The sequence below is a fragment of the Entelurus aequoreus genome, linkage group LG24 (assembly GCF_033978785.1).
Source record: "Entelurus aequoreus isolate RoL-2023_Sb linkage group LG24, RoL_Eaeq_v1.1, whole genome shotgun sequence".
NCBI classification, from domain to species: domain Eukaryota; kingdom Metazoa; phylum Chordata; class Actinopteri; order Syngnathiformes; family Syngnathidae; genus Entelurus; species Entelurus aequoreus.
This window is the reverse complement of record NC_084754.1, coordinates 6299674-6311853: the sequence shown is the minus strand read 5'-3', so window position 1 is coordinate 6311853 and position 12180 is coordinate 6299674. Positions and strand designations below refer to the sequence as shown.

At 37.0% G+C, this 12180-nt stretch overlaps 1 protein-coding gene across 3 annotated transcripts in view; it reads right to left on the bottom strand.

Annotated features, from left to right (window-relative positions):
* Positions 1 to 9961, bottom strand: part of LOC133641943 (protein C12orf4 homolog) — a 29213-nt gene extending 19252 nt beyond the window's left edge. The window contains exons 1-8 of one of the 3 annotated variants that reach the window (XM_062036088.1): positions 9846 to 9961; positions 9324 to 9512; positions 7784 to 7929; positions 5197 to 5378; positions 3522 to 3621; positions 3262 to 3386; positions 3010 to 3116; positions 705 to 902 (exon numbers count right to left, since the gene is read on the bottom strand). In XM_062036088.1, coding sequence (XP_061892072.1) covers positions 705 to 902; positions 3010 to 3116; positions 3262 to 3386; positions 3522 to 3621; positions 5197 to 5378; positions 7784 to 7929; positions 9324 to 9504 — 1039 coding nt within the window. In that variant the 5' untranslated portion in view covers positions 9505 to 9512; positions 9846 to 9961. Of the gene's footprint in view, positions 1 to 704; positions 903 to 3009; positions 3117 to 3261; positions 3387 to 3521; positions 3622 to 5196; positions 5379 to 7783; positions 7930 to 9323; positions 9513 to 9637 lie in introns of all 3 variants that reach the window. The other 2 variants (XM_062036087.1, XM_062036086.1) reach the window with 2 other exon arrangements.
* Positions 9962 to 12180: the final 2219 nt, after the last annotated feature.

The window sequence follows — 12180 nt, the reverse complement described above, 5'->3', positions numbered from 1 at the left end:
AAGGAGAGTACTGAGAAAAAGAAGTGGATGATATAAATCGAATTTAAAAAATAAATAATCAAAAACATGCCCGAATGTGTCGCCAACTTTGCAAAGCAATTCAAGTGTATCACTGCTTAATGCAACATAAAATGTTAAGGCCAATACATTTTAAAAAAACATCTAAACAGCGGACATTCATCCATGAAATTATGGAGAAGCTGTTGATAGTGTGTTTGACGGAGAAGCGGCTGGAATGAGATACTGTAGAATGCTGTACAATATTATGACATCACTTCAAAAAAATGCTGTAGTTGTTTTAGTAGTACATTCTACGGTATTGTTTTATACAATATTTCTTATCTATAAAGTTGATTTTTATTTTGAAAAGGCATGTTACATGTTAAAATTGTGCTGTTTTAAGGGGGCCAGGCACCAGTTTAATTGATACATTTTAATTCATTCCAATGGGAGACGTTAATTTGAGATACAAGTGTTTTGACTTAAAAGCTCTGTCAGTTAAGCTTGTAAGTTGGGGTACTACTGTTCAATATGTGTACTATTTAAATTTAGAGTGACAGTTAAAAAAAGGCATATGTAAGAAATATTTATGTTTATATGGAGCGCATTACAACAAGTATACAGCAGGTTCGGTGAAATGACCCCTACATAATGTACAGTATATGAAATGAGCCCTATATGATGTACAGTACATGCAATCTAACCTCTCTTGATGCCACTGAAGGAGTTGACTCTGTTGTCAACCAACAGAACCAGACCACAGAGTGAAGATGAATAGAGCGAAAGGGCCGTTTGTAGGCGCCGCAGCTTTGCTCCGCCGCTGCCGTGATGTCTGTGCTTACAAAAGTCCAACACATCAGCCCGAACCAGTCGCAGGTTATGCATTGTCTTCAACTGGGCTCCTGAAAACAAGGTGAGAAAAAAATAAATATTGTAACTTGTTTTTTTTTCAAAATATTAAGAATGATTTTTATGTATAAATACTGAGCAATGACAGCTAAATATGGTGAGTAGTTGATTCATTTGGTAAGTGATTTTCTATACAGTTTATGGTCACGGCTGAGCTATCCCAGCTGACTTTGGGCGAGAGGTAAGGAACACCCTGGACTGGTTACATATACTGCATATAAGCAACCATTCATACACACATTAACACCAATTTGGAGCAGGGATATTCAACTAAATTGTTCACTTGTTTTGGGGGCCACATATCCAAAAAGCTAGGGACCGGGGGGCAAGTGTTCTGTCTAATTTAGCTGCTTCCTCGAAAAAAAAAAAGCGACCAGTTGCTATTCCCGTTTAAACAAAGGTGCCGAAAACAAAAATGTAGGCTACTATTATGTGTGTCAATATGCACTTTCTGAAAGAGTCTACAACAGGGGTGTCAAACGCACGGCCTGCGGCCCACAAACATGTTTTATCCAGCCCGCAAGATTTGCAAAGTATAAAAATGGGCTGACATTTTTTAATAAAAGAAACTGCTGTTCTAAATGTGTCCACTGGATGTCGCAACAGCAATTCTTTGAATTCCCTGACTTCAGAGGGGGCAGAGCTACCGCTTCCGTGTTTGGACACTTCGTACTTACGTTGCTTATTAATGATAGTATACAAAATGTGGATTGTCGGTTCATGTTTTGCTTCTCAAAGATGTTGGTAGTGTATCATGTTACATTTATACCCAAATAAATGCTTTTGATAATCTGTACATTTTGTGTTATAACTTATAACTGGGAGGCATATTTGACTGATGAACATAATCACATCATTTCTTCAGAAAGTATACATGACCACAAATGAAGATAGACTATTAACCGCAATATATCAGTATAAAAAACAACAACATGATTTTTACATTTTCAGAATGTGTTTGGTCTACTTTTAAACAAAGAAAACAATCTGAAGTTGTCTTTATTTTGAAGTTATCATGCCATGATTTTACCAGGCCGGCCCACTTGGGAATAGATTTTCCTCCATGTGGCCCCAGCGCTAAAATGAGTTTGACACCCCTGGTCTACAACATGCTTACTGGTCAGAAAACACAGTCAAATATAATTTAAAAGAATGACTTACTTGTACCGCGAGTGACAAAGTCTACATGAGGTAAGACTACAAAAAGTAGTTAATTTTGATTCTAATTTGTTTCAAGGAAACTTAAACATTAATGCGCATGCGTGCATATGCTCAGTAGCATTGGGGAAGCTCTTTTTGACAAAGCAGCTCACCTAAACAGAACAACAGACTTTTCTCTTCACTATTAGTCTTGTTATGCATTCTAGAGAACCAGCGTCCTCTACAGTAGACACTTGAATTTGATCTATATTATATTCAGTTACAGGAGCGCTTTGCTGTGTTTTGGGACCATCTGCTAAAAAACAAGTCAAAAATCATCACTATGAAAGCATTGTAGTGTTTTTAAGAATCTGCTGCAAAAAAATGTGAGTCTCTTTCTGAACTGAACTGAACTGGATAGGCCAAAACAAAGACAGAGGACCTTAAAATAGAACCTTGAGAAACACCACTATTATAACTGAAGAAGTTGAACAAATGACTACTGACGGCATTGGAAGTACACAAGCTACAGCAAAACCTTATTTACATAAAACATAATAGGAAAACACTTGGTAACTACCAGAAAGGAGAGGACTTAACACCTCAGTTATGTAAACCATAAGTAATGACCCTAGTTCTATGTTAGCGAGCAAGGTTCAAATGTGAATGCAACGATCTACCAATCTGTTTAAAAAGGTCCAAGTTCCTCCAAAAGGAATGTACTGCAAAAATGTTCGACTCCTACGTTTTGAACTAAACTAAGGGGCCGGTAGGGTCTCATTCCTGGGCTGGATTTAGCCCCTGGGCCTCCAGTTGATAGCCCTGATTAAGAGTCTCCAATCAACCTAAAATCCTACGAACCATGCAAACTCAACACGGAGAGCTCCTAGCCGGTTTGCAGCACAGACAAACCCTGACTACCCAAAGTGGTAAAGTTTAGTCAACATGTCAGGCAGCTACCTAGATGAATAGTGAAGCTCTCTTCCAGTTGGGGCTGCTCCTCAAACATCCTGCCACCTGATTCAGAAGGCTCCAACAGTTGGCTGGGCTGCATTTTAATCTCCTCACTGGATATAAGAATCAAGCAAATTAACCATTATTATACATTTTTTCCCAGGAAATATAAATTGTTAAGTTTAATTAAATGACTTAAAATGCACCCAGCCTTCAAAAATCATCATATTGCACACAAGTACCTACGGACAAACGTACTTAATTTTGCTGCTGTTGCTGGATTTCCGCAGGTCCTGGTGCAGTTTAATGACCCACTCCTGATATTCTTGCTTTTGAATACAAGTCACTTGTTTTAATTCATTGGCCCACTTGTTCTCCAGCACCTGCCCAATTAAAAAGGAAGGCAGCAATTGAGGAACCCCAACTCGAACAAAAGGTACATTACAACTGTGGTGAGAACAAGATAAATCGAAACTCTGCGCACAAGGTCAAACCCCGCTGCTGACTGCACGTTGTACCTGTTGTGCATCAAAGTGCTGCGACGCCACTGCGTTCACATCATGGTCACTCAGCGTGTTTCCCAACTCGTGCATCACTTTGTTCATCTCTGCAGCTTGCCTGTCACACAGGAGGAGAAAACTTATGTTTCCATTGCAACATGAGATAGGAACCAAAAATATTTTGTTTCCATCAGACTTGACTATTGTATGAAGTGCTGATGAGGCCTTAATTGAAAGATCTATGCTGCCCTCTATTGGACAACTTCATCATTGTACTCCATTGTAGATGGATGTTAATATTGACATACGTCTCAATGGGCATACACCCGATTTTAATCTAAATGAAACATGAATGCAAATGTGATTGTTGATTTATTGTTGTTAGTACAACCATTTATAATGTTCTATTATGGTAAGAAGGTATGTAAGAATGTGTTATTAATTCTGATGATGTAAGGTGGTAGATCCTAGTTATTTAAATAAAGATTTTGGTTTTGATGCAGGTTTTGGGGTAGATAAGGATACCAATGGCAGTATTTTGTCCAAACCAAGAAATAAAGGGACACACAGTTTTCCCTACAGCAGGGGTTCTTAACCTTTTAGACCTGTGGCCCAACTTTTCCACTACATACAGAGGGGCTCGAGACACGGTCAAATACTAACACTGAATTGGTCATTTTACTCTTCCTTTTAATCGTATTGAATACATATCTAACCTACTTACAGTTTAACAGGATAAACCTTGTTAAATTATATGAAACCATTTGCTAATCACAAAGATTATTATCAAGGCTTAGGTCAAGCTGATTACAAAAATAACTAATCAGATAGACTGGACTAATAAAAACTCATGAAAAATACATTTACACACCCAGTGCTAAAAATAAAGAATATACATTTTATACATACAGTACAGGCCAAAAATTTGGACACACCTTCTCATTTCAATGTGTTTTCTTTATTTTCAAGACTATTTACCTTGTAGATTGTCACTGAAGGCATCAAAACTATGACACCTGTAAAGTGAAAACCATTTCAGGTGACTAACTCTTGAAGCTCATCGAGAGAATGTCAAGAGTGTGCAATGCAGTAATCAGCGCAAAGGGTGGCTTTTTGGAAAAATAATACAATATAAAACATGTTTTCAGTTATTTCACCTTTTTTTGTTAAGTACATAACTCCACATGTGTTCATTCATAGTTTTGATGCATTCAGTGACAATCTACAATGTAAATAGTCATAAAAGTACAGAAAACGCATTGAATGAGAAGGTGTGTCCAATAAGTCCAGACATTTTCTGCTTGTTCGATATTGACATTACTGCCACAAGTGGTGGAAAAGTGTACTACAACTGAGTTTCGCTGCCCCACACGGACCACGGCAGAAACAGATATTTTTGGGGGCTATGGTTAAAAAAACTACCCTACAGTATTTATAATTTTTGTTTCTGTTACTTATTACAGTAGTATCAACATTTCCACTTTTTACTGTATGTATTGTATTTTAGCTCCTTTTTTACATTTCCCTTTTATCTTATTTCAACAATTTACCCTGGGCCCATAAAAAACAAGCCGCGGTACACAAATGCTCCCTGAGACACACTTTCAAATATACATGTGGCCGTCCAAATGTATTCATGGCGGGCTGCCACAAACAAATAAATGTATGGGATACAATGAGCTCCAACACAGACCTCTCTTGTATCTTCTTGATCTCCATATCTCTCTCGCTGATGAGCTCGGATATGCGAACAAAGTAGTTGTGCTCCAGGTTGAGAAGTGTTTCCGAGGCAGGGGAATGGATCAGCTCGTGGTAAACGTCGGCAAAGTCCTCATCCCAACTGGGCTCTTCGGGTCGAGCGTGCTCCAGTGTGGTCTAAAATCATTACAGACAGGAAATCATTCATTCAAGCGATTTATTGATGCATCTCATGATGAGTTTAGTCTTCTTTTTAAAAGATAGAACTGGTACAGTGTGAAATGTGTTGTTTCAATGTTCAAAGAAAACCTAAGCAGTACATGCGTCAATAGAAAATAATCAGAACTCCTCTATTTATACTTGCTCAGGAATCACGATGGACACTGGAAAGCTTCCATGGTTATTTCTGAAAGACTGCAGTAAAAGTCGCTCTTAAATATTTTCGTGCAGAAGGCAAGGGAGGCCTGACGGTTCAAGCTCGTGGCAGCCCAGCAAGGTGGCAAAACTATTTATACTCCTGAACCTTCTTTAAAATACAACAATGTGACAGTAGTCCACAATCAAGTTCTATTAAAAATCAATGTTTCTCCTTGATCTACCGTATTTTCCTCTGATGATTGTTCTGTACCATCTCCAACTGTCTTAAAATTATCAAATCAGAGTTGGCAGAATTCATGTACAATTATTTTTTTCCTCTCTGCACTTGTAAATAGTGAGTTTGCACTTTACAACAAGGGGGACATAGATAACACAAATGTCTAATTTGCATAATTGGCCATGACATAGAGTATGTGCATGTAATCTTAATGGATGATGCAGAAGACAAAAAGTGAGAACAAAACATGAAAAGCAAAACAAATATGTTCGGAAACACAAATAAACTTTCTTCTGTTGCTTCTGGTCTGAATACTCGCTCAATTGGCGATGCTGATCCCTCCTGCTGCTACGTTTTCTTAGTCCCCGGCAGACATGTGACGAGTGTGAAGAAGCAGATTTGTACTGCACAGTTGTACCCACAGGCTACATTCACAGACAGCCCCGTTATAATGTGTTATGAGCGAGGACGAACAGTTAGCACCAAATCTATCTGTGGTCGTCCAAATAAATGAATGTACCATATTTTCCGGACCATAGGGCGCACCGGATTACAAGGCGCACTGCCGATGAATGGTCTATTTTCGATCTGTTTTCATATATAACGCGCACCAGATTATAGGGCGCATTAAAGGAGTCATATTATTATTTTCTTTTTTTTCTAAATGTAAAACACTTCCTTGTGGTCTACATAACATGAAATGGTGGTACTTTGGTCAAAATGTTGCATAGATTATGTTTTACAGATCATCTTCAAGCCGCTTTCTGACAGTCGCTTCCGGCTGCACCGTTTTGTGGGCGGTCTTATTTACGTGGCTCACCTTTGGCAGTGTTGTCTCCCCGTCATCTTTGTTGTAGCGGTGTAGCGTGCAAGGACGGGAGTGGAAGAAGTGTCAAAAGATGGAGCTAACTGTTTTAATGACATTCAGACTTTACTTCAATCAATAACGTAGCAGCATCTCCTCATCCAGAAACAACAACAAGGCCGGAAATGTGTCCCGTGAAAAACCGTCCAACTAAAGTTCCTTGGGTGAATAATATAAACTCACTACACCGGTATGTTTTAGCGCTTTCATGGCGAGTTTACTGACAGATATAAGTAAGAACTTTACACTACTTTATATTAGAAATGGCAACAGCGGAGGATGAATGTCCCATTACAAGAAGATAGAGAAAAAGAAGCTCGTCGACTACGGTGTCCGCACAGACTACAAAGGCGGACGCGCGCAATTTTTCAGGATTCATGCAGATCCCAAATACAGATCAGCAGGTTCTAGAAGGTAAGAAAAGTTGCATTTTGCATAATATTGCGAAACAAAATGCCAGATAATATGTCTTACCTTATACACACACCCTAATAATACTTGTATGTTTAATGCGCCGACAATCCATCAAGGAGTGCGGCTTCATGGCTTACCAAAGTCGTACTAAAACATTTTCATAGATTTTTGAGCGCCGTGTGTAATGTTCTATATTTTCAATGGAACATATAAAATGTTGGTGTTATTTACTTGAGTCATATTGCAGTCTACACGTATCTCTTATGTTTAACTGCCATCTACTGGTCATACTTATCATTACAACATTGATTGAAACTTTTATTAGTAGATTGCACAGTACAGTACATATTCCGTACAATTGACCACTAAATGGTAACACACGAATAAGTTTCCCAACTTGTTTAAGTCGGGGTCCACGTTAATCAATTCATGTACCAAATAAAATTGCTTCGAGGTCGGTAAGCAAAACCAGAATCATTCCATACATTAGGCGCACCGGGTTATAAAGCGCACTGTCAAGTTTTGGGGAAAAACAGGATTTTAAGTGTGCCTTATAGTCTGGAAAATACGATACCTCTATCTTTTTTCAACTTTAATACAAACTACTGTAAATCAGCAAATCAACTGCAAAAACTTCCCGAGCCTTTGAATTGTATCTTAGTTTGAACTGACAGAGTAATGTATTGAGATGCACCTGTATGTCCTCACCTCCACGTAGGATCTGGTCCACGCATTGGCGAGCTGGTTAATGTCTACATGGCCCGATGTGAGTCTCTCTAGGGCCGCTTCGGCCTCCCTGTCGTAATCTAAGATGGTCTCCTTCTCAATAAAGTCCGACAAAGACACTTTCAGATCTAAAAGAAAATGTTGTTTTTTTTAAAACACATTGCAACCATTTTCATTTAAAACATGAAGAACATCAATGAAGAACACAGGAAACTTCCCAACTTTGCGAAATATATCACATCCTATAATTCTGTTTTGATATACAACATTATAAAAACATGTTCTCGTATTTTTTTTGTATTTGTCTTTAAATAATTTAGTTGAGTGCCAGTTACGCTCATCTCAGGATATTAACTAATGTTTAGACCAGGGGTCGGCAACCCAAAATGTTGAAAAAGCCATGCTGGACCGAAAATACAAAATAAAAAATCTGACTGGAGCCGCAAAAAATTAAAAGCCTTGTATAAGTGTTATAATGAACACATTATCTAAGTGTCTATATAAGCTATATTAGCCTACTATCAAAATGACTATGTGTCACAGGCTGACGCAAATCTTTGTTGACAGAAATGTTCAAATGTAATATTTATTCTACACATTTTTACAACATTCGAAATCATTAGTAAAATGGAGGCTTCTCAGAGGTTGAGATAAGTCCTGGAAATTACTGGCTTAGAATGGCCAAAGGTATAGATGTGTATGTCCAAGTTAAAGGAAACGGCAGGCTGTCTTCTTCTAATGGATTTATTACAACCTTTGCAAGCTGGGTAACGTTTGCTGTGGTCTGGAACAACATGGCACGCAAACAACTATCAGAAATGCAGCAAATATTACACACAGATAATGTGCCATGAGACATGCAAATATAAATTGAATTAAGACGACTTAAAGAAAATGAAATGAGCTCAAGTATACCTACACACGAGGCATAATGATGTCTAGTTAGCACTCCACACAAGTCAATAACATCAACAAAGCTCACCTGTGTGCATTCACACACACACAACATTAAAAGTTTGGTGGACAAAATGAGACAAAAAAAGGGGTGGCATAAAACATGTCTTAGAAAGTCAGAGAAAGTCATACATGTAAACAAACTACGGTGAGTTCAAGGACCGCCAAAACTAGTAGGACAAAACGGCGCTCCCCAAATAGTCTCATCAGTGAATGATGTTTAATATAAACAGTGTGATTTCTAACAATTAGGAAGGTTTGTGTCATGTTTGTCCTCCTACAGAAATCATATTAAAAGAAAAAATATATTTTTTCCCTCATCTTTTTCCATATTTCATACATTTCGGAGAAAGCTCCAGAGAGCCACTAGACTAAAGAGCCGTATGCAGCTCTAGAGCCTCGGGTTGCCGACCCCCGGTTTAAACTAACAAATCCAACAATTACGAATGTAGACACTATTTTATGATTCACAGGGAGTCAAAGACTGTTTGGCAACCTTTGGCCAGGAAACAATCATTCCGTTTCCTGCAGATTGCCAAAATGCAGCCAGTCACAACAGCATCCTTACCATGTTCTATGTAGCAAGGTATTTTATGAAGCAGCATCAGACGTCCATGGAGGTCATTGATGTTCTCTTCAACAGGGAACTGCAGAGGCACTTTGAGGAGACAGTTGTGTTTCCCTGCCTTGAATTCCAACACAAACTCCTTCTCAGTTTTGTTGCTTTCTTTTGCTTTGGTCCTCTTCATTGCACAAACTGAGGGCAGCAGACATTAGACAACAATTTAAATATACTATTATTGTCGAGTGCAATGTGGAACCTTTTTTACTTATACGCAGAACTAGAATCGACGGTATTTGAAATAAAGACAAAAAATTGACCAGTTATGGATGGATGGATGGATGATTACCTTGGATGTGTGTCTGTAGAGATGTTAGCTTGTCAGACAGGAAGCTCAACGTTAGCTAGTATTTTTGCTAACGCTATAAAAACTATGACAGTAAAGCCTTTTTTCCCATTTTATAACAATGCAGTTACGCCTTTATCCTCATTTTATCGATCAACAGAACCAAGAAAATATAATTGTACCCGTGTGACAGAGGAACTACGGCACTGTTTTTCTTCCTGTTCCTGGTCAGCTGACCGACTCAAGAGGAGGTGTGACAGCAGCCGCACTTTCGTCATTCTGAAGCATGCGTTGTAATTTGGTTTTTAGAAGCAGACAAGACTGTTGACCATTTATTTAGATTTTAAATAAATATTGGTATTTATTTTAATGCAATTTGTTGCCATTAAAGGCCGAATAAAACTATTGAATAATTTAAAAAAAATAATGTTCGGATAATTACTTTCGGCTCTGAATTTCGGCGAGTATTATTTATCCCCTCGTGGCCAGATAACATCCTTGCAAAATTTCAGTTCAGTTGAGTTCAGTTTCAGTTTATTTCGAACATGCATTCGATACAATGTAATGCATCACATATTTCCAGTTGTTTCATTACAGCAGCACGTCCGAAAAGGAGTAGGAAGAAGCAGAGCTTATTTAATCCTACCCCCTTTCTAATCATAGCAATTGTATCCCATTTCCTTGTTCTCTGTAACAGAACAATAAATTAATTAATTAAAAATAAATATTATACGATAGTAAGTAAACAAATATTAAATACAAAAATAATCATTGTGTCACAACCCCCAAAAAGGTTCAAGATATTCATAATAATTGTTGTTCTTTATACTTTGTGAACACTTGTAGTTTGAACAGTCGCTTAAAATCATTCTATTTAGATTGGCTCGGTAGGATAACTTGAAAGATCTCTCACTCGTTCGACGATTTTTACTTACAAAAATATTGTTTATTTATCCAGTGAGGAAAATTAAAACACTTTTTTACTAAAAAGGCATAAACGATAAAAGACCCTATATTTTAACGTAGCTATAGATGTATTTACAACTATATCGTGGGAATGCAATGCCTTGAAAGTATGCAAAAGTATATATATATATATATATATATATATATATATATATATATATATATATATATATATATATATATATATATATATATATATATATATAAAGGTAAGCCTGTAGCATATCTTCAAAAAATAATGCTTATGAGGGCAGCTTTAGTGAAATAATATTTTCCAGGCACAGTCCATAGACAACATATCCTGAAGGAGTTTACAAAAGTTGAGCTAAGGAAAAAAAGGACAAGATATATTACATACCCAATTCTTCCCAAAATTAAAGAAATACAATTGAAAATTATTAATGGAATATACCCTTCAAAGGATTTTTGAAACTTAAATTTAACATGGAGGTTGACGGCTGTTATATATGTGGAGCTGTAGAAGATGTCAATCATATGTTTGTGGAATGTGAGAGTGTACATGTGTTTTGGGAGGAGATCAGAAATTGGCTAAAAAACAAGGGTGTGGAGATGTCCCCATTCTCTAAAGAAGAGATCACATTTAGTATTGTTTATAAACGACTGTAACATAGACATGTTTGTCAACATTATTATGCTCCAGGCCAAATTGTTTCTACATAAATGTCGATTTATGAAAGTAAGGCCTACATTTTCTAATTGGCTTAATGGTCTAGAATTATCAATCAAATATTGAAGGATGATTGATTGATTGATTGATTGATTGATTGATTGATTGATTGATTGATTGAAACTTTTATTAGTAGATTGCACAATACAGTACATATTCCGTACAATTGACCACTAAATGGTAAGACCTGAATAAGTTTTTCAACTTGTTTAAGTTGGGGTCCACGTTAATCAATTCATGGTACAAATATATACTATCAGCATAATACAGTCATCACACAAGTTAATCATCAGAGTATATACATTGAATTATTTACATTATTTACAATCCGGGGGGTGGGATGGGGGGGGGGGGGGGGTTAGGTTGGGTTGCTATCAGCATACTTCAGTCATCAACGATTATATCATCTGAGAAATGAACATTGTAACAGTGTAGGTCTCACTTGATTAAGAGTACAAAAGCCCTTAAATTGATATCTTTGTTAATTTAAAAAAAAAAGTGATTTAGGTAGCCCTTTTTGTGTTTTGTTTTATATTTTTTATTATTATTATTTATCAATATTTAATACTCTATCTGTATTTGCTTAAGTTTTCTTTCCTTGACATGTTTTGCTGATGTCATGATTTGCCCAACCTGATGTGTAGATTGTTGGTTATGTTGAAAGGGCTTTGACTTTTGTGTGCATTATAAATGTATGTTTTTTGTTCAATAAAAAATAAAAAATAAAAATAAATAAAAATAATGCTCGCTACATCCATGAATTGATTAACGTGGACCCCGACTTAAACAAGTTGAATAACTTATTCGGGTGTTACCATTTAGTGGTCAATTGTACGGAATATGTACTGTACTGTGCAATCTAC